At 41.7% G+C, this 20,310-nt stretch overlaps 1 protein-coding gene across 2 annotated transcripts in view; it reads right to left on the bottom strand.

The window, feature by feature from the left end:
• Positions 1–20,310, bottom strand: part of Fras1 (Fraser extracellular matrix complex subunit 1) — a 419,154-nt gene that overhangs the window by 388,261 nt on the left and 10,583 nt on the right. For both annotated transcript variants that reach the window (XM_021162463.3, XM_029477538.2), the window contains exon 2: positions 19,201–19,232. In XM_021162463.3, the coding sequence (XP_021018122.1) occupies positions 19,201–19,232 (32 nt within the window). The remainder of the gene's footprint in view (positions 1–19,200; positions 19,233–20,310) is intronic.

Below are 20,310 nucleotides of genomic sequence, written 5' to 3'. Positions count from 1 at the left end.
AGCTGTTGCTAGAGATGCCATCCTCCAAAAGAGCTGGCTCACTCCGAGTCTGTGTCTGTGTCTGTGTCTGTGTCTGTGTCTGTGTCTGTGTCTGTCTGTCTGTCTGTCTGTCTCTCTATCTATCTATCTATCTATCTATCTATCTATCTATCTATCGCTTTCTTTCTACAATACATCCTGACCTCGGCCTCCTCTCCTCCTATTCTCCACCACCACCACCTCCCCTCTCCCACAGATCCATTCCTCCTCTGTCTCCCTTCAGAAAAGTGCAGGTCTCCCACAGATATCAGCTGAACTCAACATAACAAGATACAATAGGACTAGGCACTAACCCTCATATCAAGACTGCACAAGACAGCCCAGTAGAAGGAAATAGATTCCATGAGGAGGCAGAAGAGTCAGAGATACCTGGACTCCTATTGTTAGGAGTCAAAAACCCCAAGGTAAAGATCCACAATATAAGGGCCTGGTGCAGGCCCATGCAGGCTCTATGATGGCCTGTTCAGTTTCTGAGCCCCTATAAGCCCCCTTAGTTGGTTCTGTGGGCAGTATTCTCCTGGTGTCCCTGACCTATCTGACTCCTACAATCTTTCTTTCCCCACTTCTGTGGGGTCCCCTAAAAAAGAGCTCTGACTTTCTTAGAAGTAAAAGCTACTTAAACTATGTAAAAGCAAACCTGTCATCACACAAAGGCTGTCTAGAAATGATGCCAACCCAGAATAAAGCATGACGTCATCAGAGACATAGGAAGAGAGGTCCTAGGACACCATGTGAACATATAAATACCACTCTATCTGCCATTAACTCCATATCCGTGGATTCTTTGGGTTGAGCATCAATTACTTACGTTAAGAATACTAATGATTTAGCCGGGCGTGGTGGCGCACGCCTTTAGTCCCAGCACTCGGGAGGCAGAGGCAGGCGGATTTCTGAGTTCGAGGCCAGCCTGGTCTACAAAGTGAGTGCCAGGACAGCCAGGGCTACACAGAGAAACCCTGTCTCAAAAAAAAAAAAAAAAAAAAAACAAAAAAACAAAGAATACTAATGATTTAACTTTCATATCCTTTCTCTTGCTTTACTCCTATCTTTGAAGAAAGGCCCTTGCTTGTGTGCCCTATATAAGTAGGGGGTCGCCATTTCACACCCATCCATCCCTTTCTTGACTTTCTCGATCCCTTGTCTCCTCGTCTCTTCTCAACGCTGGCTGCATTCTCCACTTGCAAGCTTTCTTTGTTCTATTGATCAATTATGTTTCCCCCTCACCAAGCTCAATCATATAAAGACATTTTTTTCAATAGCTTTAATCTCAAAATGTGAACTTGACATTTTTATTTAACACAAATATGTCTGCATGGCTAGATGTTCATTACATCTATTATTTTAATGACTATATAATGCCCCACATTAAGTTAATTTATGGTGATTTACTTAACTACTCTTCTTCTTAGATACTTCTTACTTTATAGCATAAATAACACCAGAAAAGACTTCTTTCCACAGAACTTGCCTCTTTTTCTATACTAATTCCTTAGAGCAAATTCTTAGGAGTCTGAGTTTAGTCACTGGATTATTTTCTAATACGTATAAGATAATATCTCATTGTGGGTTTAGTTTTAATTTAGTCATTAATAACAATGATAGTTGCTTATTTTTAGAGGACATTACTCTGTACCCGAGGCTGGCCTAGAACTCACAATCTTCCTGCTTCCACCTCCTGAGTACTGAAATTCTAGGTCTACACCACCAAACTTGACCCCTCTGTCTGTTTCTTGATTTTCGCTGATGTAAATTCTCTATTCTCAGTCCATTTAGCTTCTAAAGTTTTATATTCTTAAGCAGTTACATGAATTCTAAGTACTAATTGCTTCTTAGTAGGACTATAACTTTCAAAACCCTGTATTTTCTTGTTTTTAATTTGTTTTGTACTGTTAGATACTCTTAAATGTTATGCAGTTGGTCAATACCATCCTCTACCCCATTCTCCTTTAAAGCCAGTCATTCTAAAACTGAGTGTGAGTTTGATCTTAACGTTGAGGGATACAGAAGTCAGTGTCAATATGAATCAGGATGACTTGGTAATTACATATTAAATGTGTACACAGATGTGCTTTGAAAAACATATATCATGTGCCTCAAATGTCATTTTCCTAAGGAATGTAGACTTAAACTATAATTAGGAAGTACTAAGGGCTTTATCATGATGTTACCATCCTAAATTAATGGGTTACTATGATGCCAGTCAATGGGAACTGGTATCTCACAGTCTATCAATGAAAGATCACAGTACAAATAGACAAGTATCAGAAAAAGAGGTAAGTCTTTTTTTAAAAAAAATCTATTATGGCACATTAAATATAAACACAGGCAGAAAGAATGCATTATAGATATAATATAGATGAAGCGCATGCATTCCTAGCAAAGTCTAAAATGTTACCATCTAATATTCAATAGCATTTTTATTTGTGAAATTACTCAGATTAATGGAGTTTTTCTTTTCTTCAGTGTACTTTACATTCCCTTAGGAAAAATCTGCATTACTTTAATATTATAAATAAAGCAAGAGGCTATTCCACTTACAAAACTAGTCAAGAAACTTTCCATCCCTCAGAATTGGTGCTCTGAATTTTATGGTTTGCGTCTTTTTATAAATTTTACTTAATTTTTTTCACTCATGTGTAATGACTTTATACGCACCATGTTCATACAGATGCCTCTGAAATCACTGAGTTATGATCTGCCCAAAATGGATGCTATGAGCTGAACTTGGGTTCTCTGCAAGAGCTGTTAACTACTGAGTCAGCTCCCTAGCCCTATGGTTTCGTTTTTAAAAGAATTAAAATTTGTTAGGGCCAGGAATGAGGCTCAGCTGATAGTGTGCTTCTCTTAACATCTAGAAATCCCTGGGTTTGATCTTATGCAAAGTGGGAAAAGATAGTGCATGCCTATACTCTCGGCACTTGGGAGGTTGAGGCAGCAGGGCCAGATGTTCAGGGTCAAGGTGCCCCTAAGCTAAATAAGTTCAAGACCTGTCCCTGACTCCAAACAGAAACAAAATCGTTATTAATTATCTACCTTCTATTCTCTTTAACAGTAATACAATACAAAAGAAAATCCTAATGAAGACATAATCTCCCATATCCTGACTCCAATACATTTATATGGAAACATCTCATGATGTACATTCAAGAATATACATGCTTGAGTACTTACATTATTTCTTATAGTTTAGATTTATGTCCTGACTGAATTTCTTCTCCAGAACCATCAATGAAACCAAGTAAGAACTACAAGAAGATATCTTTTCTTCAATAGCTTGTTAGATTCTTGTAAAGTGGCTGCCAAAATGGCCATTTAATATGTTTCCTTCTTTTCATATGCACTTGAGTTTCTCTGCCTATGAAATCTTCCTCTCTTCTCCCAGGTCCCCAGGCTATTAAGAATCTCCTCTAAGCTTCTGGTAACACTTGATATTTCATCTAAAAACTACACTTTAGATGTAGGAATGGGAAAAATGTGAGAAAATTCTAGAAACAACTAGAAGAATCCTACTATCCAGCATGAAAGAGGAGCCACACTCCTCAGTCTCTGGGATGGTCTATATCACAGAACCAGCCTTCTAATTTCAAAAGAAATCTGAATGCAGCAGCATGTACTTTATCTTAATAATGTCCAGAAGACAATTTCATCTTTGCCAATTGCGCGAAAAGGAGATGAGAAATGGGATTAGATTAAAGACAATTGAAAGAGGTTATGAGATTTCTTGGTGGCAGGGCATCGTGGTAGACAGCGAAACTACAGAGGCCATAATAGGTGCTTATTAACAAGGATTGTCTCCTGACACCATTTTGATGAGCCGACAGTAGCCTTAGCAGTACTGGCCGATATGAGGGGATACCTGTAAATTGACCTTGCTCCTACACCGTGCTGATCAGCCACGAAGAGCCATCTCCACCCTTTCCAAAGCTCGACAGAGCAACGACATCTGGACAGTGTTGAAAACGAGAAGAGAGCGCACTCACAGTAGTAGGAGACACTGCGATATCTCATCTCCAACACACATCAGTTTGTCAGACACAGTCTGAGTTCAAGAGCAAATGATTTCCACTTCAAATGCCTTATTCCTCGCCTATGTGAGCTGGAGTTTTAAAAACCCCTTCTCAGTATTTTATCCACTGCTTCTCACACTTCAATCAAATGGGGGTCCCTTTGCCACTTAGGCGTGCACTCATGCTTATCCTGTCTTAAGAGCCCTGCTCCTAGCCTCTTCCACATCAACACTGACCCACATTTCAAGACCAACATCAAAAGTTGTTTTCTCCTGAAGAATGGTATTTTTAGGAGCTAGCACGGAGTGACTTTATCCCACATACTTTCATGTATTATCTTATTTATCTTTGCATCAACTCTATAATATAGATCCAACTATATTATACATCCATATTTAAAAAGTCCAAGCTAAAACAATAGAAAAAAAGCTCAATCACACACTGCCGCCTTAAAAGTGATGCTATATTCTTATTTACTGACAGGAATCCCAAAGTGCTGTAGCCTGCATTCACTCAGTAATTATAGGGTATTGGATCAAACACTGAAGAAAACAGAAAAGACAATTTATATTGCTTTAAACAACGAGAAAATTTATCCATCCATACAAGAACTCCCCAGGAAAATCTGTCCCTGTGCTAGTTAAGTCTGCATATTAATAGCCAAACTCTTGGAGGACTCAAACTCATCCATATTCCTCTTCCAACCAGCTTTGTGTGTTAGCTAAATTATAAACTGGTTGCAGCAGCTTGGGCAAGCATGTCTTCAGGTATATGCCAGTTCAAAATCCAACCTTCAAAACTTGCCATTAGTAGATATTTTTTTCCTACCCTTAAGAATTCTTCTCTCCCCCACCCCCCAAGGACACGTAGCTCCAGGCCTTTCTTATCCTTAGGAGGGAGGAAATGTGCATTATCTAACAGGCCAATTTACAAAATAATAATAACAACAACAATAATAATAATTTGATGTGTTTAACAGCACTACCTTCTGTCCTGTCCCATGGAGCAAAGCTATCAACAAAAATCTTTCTCTTGCCCCTCCAGTAATTCTTGTCTGCACAACCTTCTACAAGGAACACCTGCCCACCTAAGCTCGCCCATGAATACTGTGTGTGGAGAAAAGAACCAGACCTCTAGCCTCCAACTTTGATAGGTTTTGTTGTTTTTTTTTTTTTCATGAGCAATTATTTATTTATTTAGCTGTGCTTGAGATTCAAACCCAGCAATTTGCTCATGCTAGGCAAGGTCTCTTCCATGTGCTCAAGTCCTTAGGGCAATACTTTGACTTTTGTATTCTCTCTCTCTCTCTCTCTCTCTCTCTCTCTCCTCTCTCTCTCTCTCCCTCTCTCTTTCTCAGCTTGTTCAGGCCTCAGGAAGGGAGAATCTGTGTGGGCCTCTTTTCAAACACCCAACAGTCTTAGGTGACCTCTATACATATCTTATTGGCCACGACTCAGTCAGGCATCCACACAGAAGGTTTTAACTTAGTCCCTGTCGAGGGAATGGAAAGATCTTGTTTAGCTTACAACTGGGTTATATACAAACAAAGGAATGAACCTCTGGTGGAATCACCATGCCGGACCTAAAGCTTTACTACAGAGCAATTGTGATAAAAACTGCATGGTACTGGTATAGTGACAGACAAATAGACCAATGGAATAGAATTGAAGACCCAGAAATGAACCCACACACCTACGGTCACTTGATCTTCTTCGACAAGGGAGCTAAAACCATCCAGTGGAAGAAAGACAGCATTTTCAACAAATGGTGCTGGCACAACTGGTTGTTATCATGTAGAAGAATGCGAATCGATCCATTCCTATCTCCTTGTACTAAGGTCAAGTCTAAGTGGATCAAGGAACTTCACATAAAACCAGAGACACTGAAAATTATAGAGGAGAAAGTGGGGAAAAGCCTTGAAGATATGGGCACAGGGGAAAAATTCTTGAATAGAACAGTAATGGCTTGTGCTGTAAGATCGAGAATTGACAAGTGGGACCTCATGAAACTGCAAAGCTTCTGCAAGGCTAAAGACACCATCAATAAGACAAAAAAACCACCAACAGATTGGGAAAGGATCTTCACCTATCCTAAATCAGATAAGGGACTAATATCCAATATATATAAAGAACTCAAGAAGGTGGACTCCAGAAAGTCAAATAACCCCATTAAAAAATGGGGCTCAGAACTGAACAAAGAATTCTCACCTGAGGAATACCAAATGGCAGAGAAGCACCTGAAAAAATGTTCAACATCCTTAATCATCAGGGAAATGCAAATCAAAACAACCCTGAGATTCCACCTCACACCAGTCAGAATGGCTAAGATCAAAAATTCAGGTGACAGCAGATGCTGGCGAGGATGTGGAGAAAGAGGAACACTCCTCCATTGTTGGTGGGATTGCAAGCTTGTACAACCACTCTGGAAATCAGTCTGGCGGTTCCTCAGAAAATTGGACATAGTACTACCGGAGGACCCAGCAATACCTCTCCTGAGCATATATCCAGAAGATGTCCCAACCGGTAAAAAGGACACATGCTCCACTATGTTCATAGCAGCCCTATTTATAATAGCCAGAAGCTGGAAAGAACCCAGATGTCCCTCAACAGAGGAATGGATACAGAAATTATGGTACATTTACACAATGGAGTACTACTCAGCTATTAAAAAGAATGAATTTATGAAATTCCTAGCCAAATGGATGGACCTGGAGGGCATCATCTTGAGTGAAGTAACACAATCACAAAAGAACTCACACAATATGTATTCACTGATAAGTGGATATTAGCCCAAAACTTAGGATACCCAAGATATAAGATACAATTTACTAAACGCATGAAACTCAAGAAGAATGAAGACCAAAGTGTGGACACTGTGCCCCTTCTTAGAATTGGGAACAAAACACCCAGGGAAAGAGTTACAGAGACAAAGTTCGTAGCTGTGATGAAAGGATGGACCATTTAGAGACTGCCGTATCCAGGGATCCATCCCATAAGCAGCTTCTAAACGCTGACACCATTGCATACACTAGCAAGACTTTGCTGAAAGGACCCAGATATAGCTGTCTCTTGTGAGACGATGCCGGGGCCTAGCAAACACAGGAGTGGATGTTCACAGTCAGCTATTGGATGTATCACAGGGCTCCCAATGGAGAAGCTAGAGAAAGTACCCAAGGAGCTAAAGGGATCTGCAACCCTATTGTCGGAACAACATGATGTACTAACCAGAACCCCGGAGCTCTTGTCTCTAGCTGCATATGTATCGAAAGATGGCCTAGTCGGCCATCACTGGAAAGAGAGGCCCATTGGACTTGCAAACTTTATATGCCCCAATATAGGGGAATGCCAGGGCCAAAAGAATGGGAATGGGTAGGTAGGGAAGTGGGGGGCGCTATGGGGGACTTTTGGGATAGCATTGGAAATGTAACTGAGGAAAATATGTAATAAAAATATTAAAAATTAAAAAAAAAAACAAAGGAATGAAGAGCTGATTAAAAAAAAAAAAAAAAAAACAGTCAGAGCTGTGTGAACAGAAGGCAGGAAAAGGGGCTGTTGAGTAGCTGGCCCAGGGTCTGATAGTTCATACTCTAAGGGCTTCCTATCATATGTTCTCCATGGATCCGCTCACAAAGTCCAGTGCATGGAAGTTGATCAATGCCTTTGGACTGTGGCAGGATCCCATTACAGTCCATGGAGGTGGGGGAGGGGCAGTTCCTACTTTACATTTACTTCAAGTTCCTTTTAGATCTGATTTCTCATCCTTTAGACCAAGTTCTCCCTAGGGATTCAACCCTGGAAGTGTACCAAAGAATATTAATATTTCTGTTAATAATTGCCTCAAGTTCTCTATGAGCAAACCCATATGAAGAATAGAACAAAGAACAATGAAATCTGCTCTTCCATGCAACCCTTTCCTGCCCAATTTCCCTTTGACGGAAAGGAATGGAGTAAACCTGCTTAATCGCCAATCTCAGGAGCTATTGCGGAACAACTCACAGGTCATAACTCAAACTCAAGGCTCTCTCAGAAACTACTAACAAGCTGTTTCTTACTCTGAGAGCCTTTCCCTTCTTCCTTCACACCAACTTGGGAATACTAAAAGCCCAAAGCTTCATTCCTGAAAGAACTTAGCAGGGACAGCAGAAGCTATGCACTTAATTTACATGGAACAACTCAGTGGCTTTTTTCAAAGTTATCTTGTGCCAATTTCATGTATAAATGTCCCTCCCATCACAGAAACAAACCTCTATCTGAAATTTCAAGCTAGCTTTTCTTTGGGCATTTGCAATTCAAATCCCAGAAAAATATAAGCTCACTTGCTAAAACTCAATGTCATTTGATATTCACATATTATCTTTCCCTTAGTAAGCAAAAGACTCAAAAGAGTAAGCCAACTATAATGAGATAGTGTCATAAGTTGTCACAAATGAGTGGCAGCTCTCTTCTAGGAACTATCACATACATACATATGTATACATAAATGTACTGTGTATAAAATAAACATGCACATGTAAATATTTTATAGTTATACACAGAAATGTAGAAATAAAACAAACTACTAGACTTCAATTTTGAGCAAAAAGAAAAAAAAAAAGGTGCAAACATTGAAACATAAATACAAATGGGAGGCGGGCACGTATGGCCTAACCAGAAAATTGAGATATATGATCACACATAACACAGTTGGAGCAAATAAATATGGCTGCCAAATTCAGCTGCATCTCGTACATTCCAAACAAAGCATAAGAAATGTGTTTGTTAATTTAAAACATCTGTTCCTCCAGCAAGAATATGAATAAGAATGAAAATGCATATGGATTATTCGTCAATAAAAGTACAAATTTCCTTGTATTATTCCTCTCACACACAATTATCCCATGAAGACATCAATTCCCAACTAAGGAACCAGCATCTCTGATGAAGATGTACAGCATGTGAAGCCCCAGTGAGGACAGAATATCAGCTGCAGCTCTGGCTGGCCACTCTTCACCATCTGGCTCTCAAGGGTACAAACTCAAGGGTACAGGGACCCTTTAAAGGATTGTATACTGGCTAGCATGGTGGCGCATGCCTCTCAGCACAACACTTGTGAAGAGGCAGGAGGATCTATGTGAGTTCCGGGCCATCCAGGGCTTCATAGAGAGACCCTATCTCAAGACAGACAGACAGACAGACAGACAGACAGACAGACAGACAGACAGACAGACAGATAGATAGATAGATAGATAGATAGATAGATAGATAGATAAACGTATGGGTGGGTGGATAGATAGACAGACAGACAGAGGGATGGGTGGGTAGGTGGATGGATGAATGGATGAATATATAGATAACACACAACTCTATCCTTCAGTCTACACAGTAAGAACCCAGATTAAGGCATCCCTTGGAACCTAGTCAGAAGAGCTCCCCTAATTGGTCCTGATTTTGTCCAGTCTCAGCCTGAATATCTCCAGCTAGAATCAGGAAGCTCACTGATCCTTACCCATCCAGCAGCACTCAGCATGATGCTGTGTTACAGGGAAATTAAGTTTCTATCATACAGCAGGGACATCTTAATTTAAAAAAAAAACTGGCCTCCCCACTCTAGAGCATATTACTCTGTAGTAAAAAATAAATGAAAAGGGGTGCCTTGGTTTGCTTTCCATTTCTGTGATAAACACGAAAACCAAATGCAACTTGGGAAGAAAAACACAGTCCATTGTTGAGGAAAGCCCAACCTGGAGGCAAAAAAATTAAGCAGAGACTACAGAGAAATGCTGTTCCAACTTTGTTCCCTATGGCTTACTCAGCTTAATTTTTGATACAACCCAAGGCCACCTATCCAGGGATTGTACTGACCACAGTGGGCTTTACCTGCTCACATCAATCACTAACCAAGAAAATGTCCCACCGACTTGTCCACAGGCCAACCTGATGGAGGTGTTTTCTCAATGAGGTTTCTCTTCCCAGATAACCTCAACTTGTGTCAAGTTGACAAAAAAGAAGAAGGAAGAGGGGGAGGGGGAGGGGGAGGGGGAGGGGGAGGGGGAGGGAGAGGGAGAGGGAGAGGGAGAGGGAGAGGGAGAGGCAGAGGGAGAGGGAGAGGGAGAGGGAGAGGGAGAGGGAGAGGGAGAGGGAGAGGGAGAGGGAGAGGGAGAGGGAGAGGGAGAGGGAGAGGGAGAGGGAGAGGGAGAGGGAGAGGGAGAGGGAGAGGGAGAGGGAGAGGGAGAGGGAGAGGGAGAGGGAGAGGGAGAGGGAGAGGGAGAGGGAGAGGGAGAGGGAGAGGGAGAGGGAGAGGGAGAGGGAGAGGGAGAAAGAAGAAGAAATCCTATAATACCCAGTAGAAAGGAATTGGGAAATTATCTAACATACTTACAGGAAATTAAGGAATTGAGGAATGTCTAAATTGCTTCCCCTCTGAATAAATTCATAGGAAGTCACATATTCACCCCAGTACTGCAAAGCCTGGAATATCTTAGTTGTAGCCACTATGCAAGACTCTTTTGGTTAGAGGGACTTAGGGCACTTACTAGGGAAAGTTCTAGAACTTCCTTCATTTCTCTTCTCCAGAGAATTTCTGAGGATATTGATGAATATTAACACAGGTGAAATAGGGGCACTTTAAGCCTACAGGGCCACCTCCCTGTTACAGTAAAAAGGAAAAAAAAAAGTCATGGACAGAGCACATGTCAAACTACTGCAGCACCCAAGAACTCTAAGTGACTGTTATAGGTTTTCTTGGGCCTCCCAAGCAGAACAAAGGGCAATTCCTCATTGCCATAGTATGCACAAGACTAGACCAGATTTTGACCAAACAGACATAAAAGTGTTTAGGAAATATGCAAGACACATCTGCAGGGCAAGTGGCTCAGCTGTCACTTTATCTCTTTCTTTAGTTCCGGAAAACATACTGAATGTTGGGAGCAGAGACGTACAATAGAGATGACCTCAAAACTTCTCAAATGATATGAAAACAGTAAGCAAGGGCATTAGAGAAAATATGGTACTACCTGTCTTTCCGTTCTGGGAAAGGCTCCAGGAAACCCTCATCTGCCCAGGGTCACAGCCACCATGAATCCATATTCTAACCAGAATCATCCACAGAGCTGTTCTGGCCAGGTGTGGTGTGCTATATTTAATCCAGCACCTGAAGGTGAAGGCCAGCAGATCTCTGTGAGCTTGAGCGTGAGGTCAGCTGAGTTTGCACAGAAAGTCCCAGGCCAGCCAGGGCTACGTGGTGAGACCCAGTCTCAAAAGCAAACAAACGAATAAAGGGGATCTGTCTCATGCAATCCATAGCCACTAGCCACAGTGGCTATTTAAATGTAAATTTGTGGGCCAGTGAGATGGCTCATCGGGTAAAGGCACTTGCCACCAAGCCTGATGACCATCTGAGTTTAATTCCCAATACCTATCGGGGAGAAGAGAACACACTCCCATAGGTTATCCTATGACTTCTACATGCATCCTGTGGTATGTGCTCCACAATACACACACACACAGTAGATAGATAGATAGATAGATAGATAGATAGATAGATAGACAATAGATAGATAGATAGATAGATAGATAGATAGATAGATAGACAATAGATAGATAGATAGATAGATAGATAGATAGATAGATAGATGAAGGAATAAAAAATTAAAATAAACCTTTTGTTAAAATTAATCAACACTTAAACTCCAGTTCCTGGGGTCTACATCTTGAGTCCACTCAGTAACCATGAATGGCTCTGGGGTGCTGTAGTGTGGAATACAACCAAGGAATAGTCCCATCAGCTCAGCACTGTGTTAACGAACCTTGCAGAGTTTATTCTAACTCTCTTAACTACTAAGTTAAGAATTGCTAGTTACTAGGATGAATAGTTAACTCTCTTAACTACTAAGTTTGTAGTTAAGAGAGTTAACTATTCATCCTAGTAACTCACTCCAGGCTATACAGCCAAATCTCTAGCACCAGGACCTCAACCAAGATCCACTGGCCTCCATCACTAAGTCAGTCACGTCTACTCCAGTATCTTGTCACCATCTGGATGATGTGAATGCCTGTTCTCTGTGAGGTCAGGCCTCTGTTCACTATAAGCAGTCACTCAATGAACCTTCCATTGGCCCTATGATGATCACACCTCAGAGATGTTATAGCTGAGGTACAGTAGATGAAGTGTCGTATCTGAGGCCATGCATCACATAGGCTATAGTCTCAAGGTTCAAACAATCAAACTCGGGTCTTTCTACTACTTTGTATTGCATAGAGCAAACATGCCATGTTTTAATATCCTTAATATCTTTTTCCATCTGTGTTAAAAGTTAACAATTTATGACTCACTTTGTCAGCAGTTGCCTGAAAAGCATCTCAATATTTAGCACATTTGATCTAGAGAAGAACAACAGTCTTGTTCACTTCCACAAAGCAGAACCATCCTCTAATGATGGCTGCGGTGTGTTATTAGACCAAGTGTTCTTGGGCCATGTGGATCATGCTAATCTCCCCTAAGCTTGCCAGCAATTCTGCTTTCAGATGCATTCTACAACTGAGAAATGGCTGAGGTCCAATCAAACCATCCATGCCCAGGAAGAATATATACAGGAGAGGGGTTTGAATGCAGTGCTGCAAGACAGTGGGACCATTAAACTCTTTATATTCCGGTTATTAGAGAAAGAGCAGAAGATACAGATGCATAAAAGCTAACACAGGATATTTCTCTTCTTGCACTCCTGTGGTGACAGGGCAACTGCTTCCCTTTAATGGACCCTGATCTAGGATACTCCTTCCCCTTTCACACGGCTGACCTTGATGAAAGTCTTGTGGGTCTGAAAATGTATGAGCATGGTGGAGCATAAGGCAGACCCAAAAATAGATTATTCGGTGTTCTTTTGGTATTCCTTTTTATCCCTTCCAGCAATCTCTGACTTGACAAATGAAGGAATATAAAAATAGGGAAGACAGCGAAAGAAAGGGGACAGCTGAAGTCAGAGCACAACTCAGAGTTGACTGCCATATGGCTTAGGTCCAAGTCATCCCGGAATGCCACTGCATATCCACATGGCTCCCAGAAGCTGGAAATCACAGCACAGAATGTGTACATGCACACACGCACGTTAATCATACATTAATCAATCTCTCATCTTTCCCATACACACATACACACGATACTTGTAAGGGGCGTTCTGGGCCTGTTAAAATGCAATGAGCTTCTGATTGTTTTTAGCTTCATGTCCCTACGTTAGTGCACATGACTACTACAGGATAGTCTGTCAAATAGGAAGAGGTTAGTCAGGGACAGCTGGCTTCTCCAAGAGGCCAGGGGTGGAGAGTGGCAGAGACAACTGCACAGCAGGTGTAGTGTGGAGGGAGCTGGGCATAGAGAACTGAAGGTAAAATAAGAAATGCTCAGGGCCAGCCTGGCGGTGAGAGATAGAAGGCTGGGTGTGATGGTTTAGACCCAGAACGGGGTTTGAACCCTCTTCTCCTGGCACTTGCAGGCCTTGGGACCTGGGAGTGAGGTGGTTTAGCTACAAACCAACACTTATTTCCTGAGTTGCTGGGAGTTTTTAAATACCAGCAAATGCTCACTCAATGTCCCTTTTCCTTTTCTTCTTTGTTCATAAAAGGGAAACTTGCAATGACAAAAAAGCCCCTGCTGGGCATTGTATTGATGCACTGCCACACTCGATCTGTGTTCTTACTCAATTAAAACTGTTTTTTAATTGAGGGGGTGTGGCTTATATTTTTTCCCAGTTCACATAACGGGCAGTAGAGGTTCTGGTTGTGCAGGCTGTATATGTGCCCAAGACTACCAAGATGCTCTTCATCAGAGGAGGAAGGCTCTAAACAAAGTCACTCTTCCCTACCAGGGCCACCAATGTTCTGCTCTTTGGTAACCTCCTTAATAGTGAAGAGAGCAAAAGGATTTATCCGGGAGGGTAGTGACTTGTAGCTAGAAACTGCCTCAAACCATGTTGCCAAGTACACAATGTTTTATTGACTTTTTAAACATTATTTCTGTCATAGGTATTAGTCTGTGCATCATATGTGTGCAGTTCCTGCAGAGACCAGAAGAGGGCATTAGATCTCCTGGAACTGGAGTTATAGACAGTTTCGAGCCATCATATGGTTACCAGGAATCAAAGCAGTCAGTGTTCCTAACCACGGAGCCACCTCTCCAGCCCCATTTTATGGAAGTCTTTTACATGAAACTGACACTTGCCCTTTTCAAGCTGACCAGGTCTCCTTCTGATTGCCCACTAGACAAAGGAATGGGCCCCAAGAACTTCACATTCCTGTCTTACTATCCTCAGCCACAAAACAGGACCTCAGACAGCAAGATTTCTGATGTCATTTTGAGCTCTAAATAATGAGCTCGTGGGTGGGATTATAAATTGGCTCTGAACAGCCACACACAGGGCTACCTCTGGAGTATGATGTATTTTATAACACAGACCCTCTCACCCAAAGAGTTGAAGAATTGCTTAATTAGGAATGCCTAGAACAGTATACTGCACTGCTAGAATAGAATAGACTCTCAAAATTCAAAATAGATTCTTGTACATTTGTTCTCCAGTTTCACTGACAGGGGGACCATGTCTGTCTTCAGTAGGTCATGTGAAGAAGGACTCATGACAAAGTATGTAATTACCCACGAACACAATAGATTATCTACCACCATCCCCACTCTCCCCTCCCTTCCTTATTTCCTTTTTTCTTTTTCTCCCTGCCCCGACTATGATGTTAGAGATTAAACCCAGGGCCTGGTGCATGCCAGGCAAATATTCCACCTCTGAGGTGCACCCAAAAGGCTATTGTCAATTTTAATGTCATTAAAACAAAAGGTGGTTACAAATAGAAATCAAAATGCAGAATCTTGAGAATTTGAGCCTTCCCCAGTGTCTGTGTCTGCTTCTCCCACACTTGATTTGACAGCAATTTTCAGTGACTCACCTCTACACGGTCTTTTTAAAGTATTCAACATTGTTTCCCTAGAAACAAGAGCGTTATTTCTTTTTATATTCCTATGCCAGCCGTTTAATTAAACGATAAGTCAGGCTTTGTCACTTCTCTTGTACTTCCAACAGTTCACCCACCTCGCTCAAAGGACAAGCAGAATCCAGGCCGAGGCTGGACACTCGGTCCCGTGCCCACCCGCCTGTATTCCTTGTCAGTTGCTTTCTTCCTTAGGAATCTATGTCAGCTACTTGACCTCCAGGCTCCAACTCTGACCCCGTGGTTTACATCCACTGTCTAGACATCTACATGGTTGAGTCTTAGAAGGATTTCTTCTAGGTCTTGGTTCAAGTGTCACTGTCTCATCCTACCAAACGTAATGGACCCCAACTGAGTCTCCTCCATCTTCCCATCCTATGTGTCTTTATTTTTATTTATTTGTTCTATTTCTTGATAGCATGCCTGACGTACAATTTTAACTTCAGGATGACAGAGGGATTTATCTGTTCACTGGTGTTCTCCAGGATCAAGAGAGACTAGCAGGTTCTCTCTGAGTAAATGTTGAATAATAGTCTTTGCTGTGGTAATTATTGTAAAACCTCTCTGACTGAACATTACTAAGTTCTTCAAATACTTCAGGCCTGAGATGAGTGAGGAACAAATGTAGCACCTGGAGGGCCTATGAGTGAGTTGGTAAAGGAAGTACACCCTTCTAGGGATGACCAGAAAGCATGGACAGAGGGAATCAAGGCTACCCATCCAATGCACGTTGGCTAGACCATGTCTCTTTTATCTGGATGGAAATTGTGATGGTTTGTATATCCTTGGACCAGGGAGTGACACCATCTGGAGGTGTGGCCTTGTTGGAATAGGTGTAACCTGGTTGGAATGGGTGTGTCACTGTGGGTGTGGGCATAAGATCCTCGCCCTGGTTGCCTAGAAGTCAGTCTTCCACTAGCAGCCTTTGGATGAAGACATAGAACTCTCAGCTCCTCCTGTGCCATGCCTGCCTGGATACTGTCACACTCCCTCTTTGATGATAATGGACTGAACCTCTGAACCTGTAAGCCAGCCCCAATTAAATGTTGTTTTTTATAGGACTTGCCTTGGTCATGGTGTCTGTTCACAGCAGTAAAACCCTAACTAAGACAGAAGTTGGTACCAGGAGTGGGGTATTCCTGTGACAACCTGACCATGTTTTGGGGATGACTGTGGAAGGACTTTGGAACTTTGGGCTAGAAGATTCATTCGTTGTTAAGACCTCTGTCAGATATTGTGTAGGAGCTTGGAAGATAATGTTGAGAACAGTGCAGAAGATAGAGGTCTGGTTTGTGAAATTTCAAAGGGAAAATTAAAGTCTCTTTTCAGGGCCATTGCTGTTTTGATTGTGAAGATTTTGTAGTTCTGGTTAGCTGGGGCTGAAGAATCAGCTGTGATTAACAAGATACCAGAACTACTAAAGCAAAAACTTTGCATTACTGGGACTATTGATGCTGGTTAGCTGGAGCTAAGAAATTAGCAGTGATTAAGAAGAGACCAGCATCGTTGAGGTGACATCTTCTGGGAAGTGTTTTCTGAAAGCACAAAGAGGCTGTGTTCCAGAGATAGGCAAGGTTGTACTTCTGCAGCTGGACTTGGTAATGTGTAAGGGTCACCCAGGTGGTACTGGTTTTGAAGGCATGAAGGGGTCATGCAGAGCAGCTGAGGCTCGGCACTGTGAGAGGCCATGGAAGGCCATTGGTGAAGGTGCAGCCTCAGTTGTAATTGAAGGCCCAGGACTGAAGGGGTCATGCAGTGTTTTGGAGATGCCAGTACCATGAGATGACCACCAAGAGCAGCAGCAGCAGTGGAGTACAGGCATCTGGAGCCTAGAGGACGACGTGTGTGCTACAAAGGGCATGGCTGGAGAAGTGACCCAAGCCCTTGGAGGAGCCCAGAAGATCGTGAGTTGGATCCCAGACATTGGACGGTTGGAGATTGATTTTTGCTTTGATTGTGACTGTGCCCTGATATTTTCCCTCTTGAAGGAAGAAACTGTTTTAGTGGAGCCCACAGTTAAGAGACTTTTAATTGTAAAAAGACTTTGAATTTTAAAAGAGATGGATATTTTAAAGAGATTGAAAATTTAAGAATATGTAAAGACTGTGGGACTTTTAAAGTTATTTAGATCTTGGAAATGAGTAAGAATGTAAGGGTTGAGGCTTACTAGTGATGTGTTTGTGTGTCAAGTTGACAAGGGGTCAATTGTACTGGCTATTTTTGTGTCAACTTGACACAGCTGGAGTTATCACAGAGAAAGGAGCTTCAGTTGAGGAAATGCCTCCATGAGATCCAACTGTAAGGCATTTTCTCAACTAGTGATCAAGGGGGAAAGTCCCCTTGTGGGTGGGACCATCTCTGGGCTGGTAGTCTTGGGTTCTATAAGAGAGCAGGCTGAGCAAGCCAGGGAAAGAAAACCAGTAAAGAAGATCCCTCCATGGCATCTGCATCAGCTCCTGCTCCCTGACCTGCTTGAGTTCCAGTCCTGACTTCCTTTGGTGATGAACAGCAGCATGGAAGTGTAAGCCAAATAAACCCTTTCCTCCCCAACTTGCTTCTTGGTCATGATGTTTGTGCAGGAATAGAAACCCTGACTAAGACAGAAATGAACCCTTTAATTAACAGATGTTTTTGTTTTTTGTTTTTTGTTTTTTATGCAAGTACACAGCAAAGCCAAGTGTGGAAGATGGTCTAGAATCTAAACTCCAGATACATCTTCAGATAATGATAGAAAACAGAAAGAAGACAAATTGCTTAATATTACCTACCCCTTAATGACCAAAGAACTCTAGCCAATCTCTTCATCTCCCTTTCAATTCTTTAATTCTCCATTAAAGGAAGGACAGGGTGCAGTTCTGGGCTTGGTGAGGCACTCCCTGCATTCAAGATTATGAGTTCAATGCCACCCTAGGCACCACAATAAGGACCTACCTGTATTGGTAGGTGGGGAGTTGTGCATGGCCTGCCTACTGCACTGGCCTCGGTGTCAAATGACTCAATAGCTACAAAAAGTATGAAGCCCTTTATACAGTAAGCAGCCTCCATGTATTAATGTAGGTGACTGACCTGTCTACACTACACACCATTATTCCCCAAAACTGGTGGCAGACTTTGATCTCAGAATGATTTCTAAACTGTATTAAAGAATAAACAGAAAGAAAATTCTGCTTTGGGGGCATGGAATGTGGGAGAGGAAAAAAATTGCTTTTCCCTGATTCTTTAATGGAAAAATATCAAGAACGAAAAAAAAAAATACATTCATCTGTAGAACAGCAACTCTAGCACATAAAGACCATATTGGAAAATATGACTTCAAATATCTATAATTATCTAGATGCCTGGAAACTTAAGCTGTTCCTCATCTACTGCAGCCCAAGGATAATGCAAGATGACAAATTAAAATCGCACGTGTCGACAGCAGGCTGCGACTCAGGTGAGCACACCCTTCCCAACCCTCAGAGTCTGCATTATTGCAGCATGCATTAAACCCAAACTCAAAAGGTGGTGAGGAATGACTTGTCAAACCATTTATTAGAGTTGATGGAGTGTAGACAGTCTTTTCAATAAGGCTTTAGCACACTGCTATGCACCGCAGTACATTATTAATGAAAAGGAACGCACGAGACTTGCATCAGCTTCCCCCTCTCCCCCAATTCATTCTGACATTAAATTCAAAATCAATTCTGCCTAGCCCGTATGGCACAGGGTCAGGGATAAAAATGCTAATATGTTTGTTGTTTACCCAAAACTTAAGCTTATCATCCAGAGAAATAATCAAGAATTTTTCCTAGTGTACTGAATTTAATAATAGCATTTTTTTAAAGAAGGGATCAGAGCAGGAAACAAATATAACAGGATTATCAACAAATCGTGCCCTAGTTTGTATGTGACAAGAGGATGGGATCCAATTATCTCTGACTGAAGGAACACAAAGGACAGCCACTGACTGTAAATGTGTGGGGAGAGCATTGGACTCCTCATTCAATAACTGAGTATCCAAATGGAACTAATTTACTCTCAAAAGGTTATTAAGTAATTGAGCCCAGAGGTACCCGGCTACCCGGACAAAGAGTGATCCTCAGCCCATGAAGAAAAATAAATAAATTTTACAATGATCCGATCACCTCATTCACTCAGTCATCCCAGTCAAGCATCTTACATCCAAAAGAAATAGATTAAAAATGACCTACCGCAAGCAAGGAGCCCTGATAGAGACAAGCACCTGTGGGAGAAAAACAAAAACAAAAATTAAAAGGTGATGTATAACAAACGAATAGTCACTACCCAGAATGCTTATTCCTTAACTCTATCTACAGCAGACTCAGCGAACTATTTAAGGGCTAGAATATTCTTTCCCTGAGGAAAAATTACCCCTTACATCAAATTGTCTCTCCCAGACACATGACAGAGTGCATGATTAAAGCATATTACTTGAATTTTAAAAGAAATGTCTCTATACCTTAACAATATGACTGCCTAAACAAGACCTGAACAAGGACAACAGCAGCAGACATGCTAACACACAAGGGAGAAATCTCAGGGGACCCCCACCACTTGACAATGAACTATAGACATCAAAGGGATACCAAGAGCTGGAGACATAGTCTTCCCTCAATGGAGAAGACCTCTAATTGGTTATCCAATACCAAGAGGTCAGCCCAAAATCAAGTTCATGCAAGCAACACTAAGCAGACTTCAGTGTGTGTGTGTGTGTGTGTGTGTGTGTGTGTGTGTGTGTGTGTGAATAGTAATTAAAAAAAGAGGAGACCAGGAATTCAGAATGAGTGGAAGGAATAGTTGGAGGAAGAAAAGGAAATGGAGGAAAGTGATATAATTATATTTTAATTAAAAATGTATTTATAGTGACAGTCTAAATACAATGCTATTATTATTGTGACCTGTCACAAAGGCTTCCATAATCCAATCCCAATTTACTTATCCAAGCTTCTCTTCCATACATTACTACCTAAACTCTCTGGATCAACTCAGAGGGCCAACTTCTTCCATAATTTTTATGGCTCAAAGTTTCTTTCATCCTCAGTTCCTACGGAGATATATTTGGCTTATTCAGGATTCTTGAGCCTGGGCCCACCCTCGGACAGGATAACATTCGCTCTCCTTAAACACATCGCCCTTCTTGCCTGAATTATTTTTGCTGGCCCATTCTTGATACTTCCCTGTGGTATAGTATTTTTATGTGCTGCTTGCTTGTTTGTCTGGTCTGTTTGTGTTTGAGACAAGACCTCCCTATATAGCCCAACCTGACCTACAGCTTGCAATCCTCTTGCGTCAGCTTCTGG

This window comes from Mus caroli, unplaced genomic scaffold, assembly GCF_978045245.1.
Source record: "Mus caroli unplaced genomic scaffold, Mus_caroli_1 scaffold_4, whole genome shotgun sequence".
NCBI lineage: Eukaryota > Metazoa > Chordata > Mammalia > Rodentia > Muridae > Mus > Mus caroli.
Note: the sequence above shows the minus strand (reverse complement) of the source record. Positions and strands in the feature narration are given on the sequence as shown.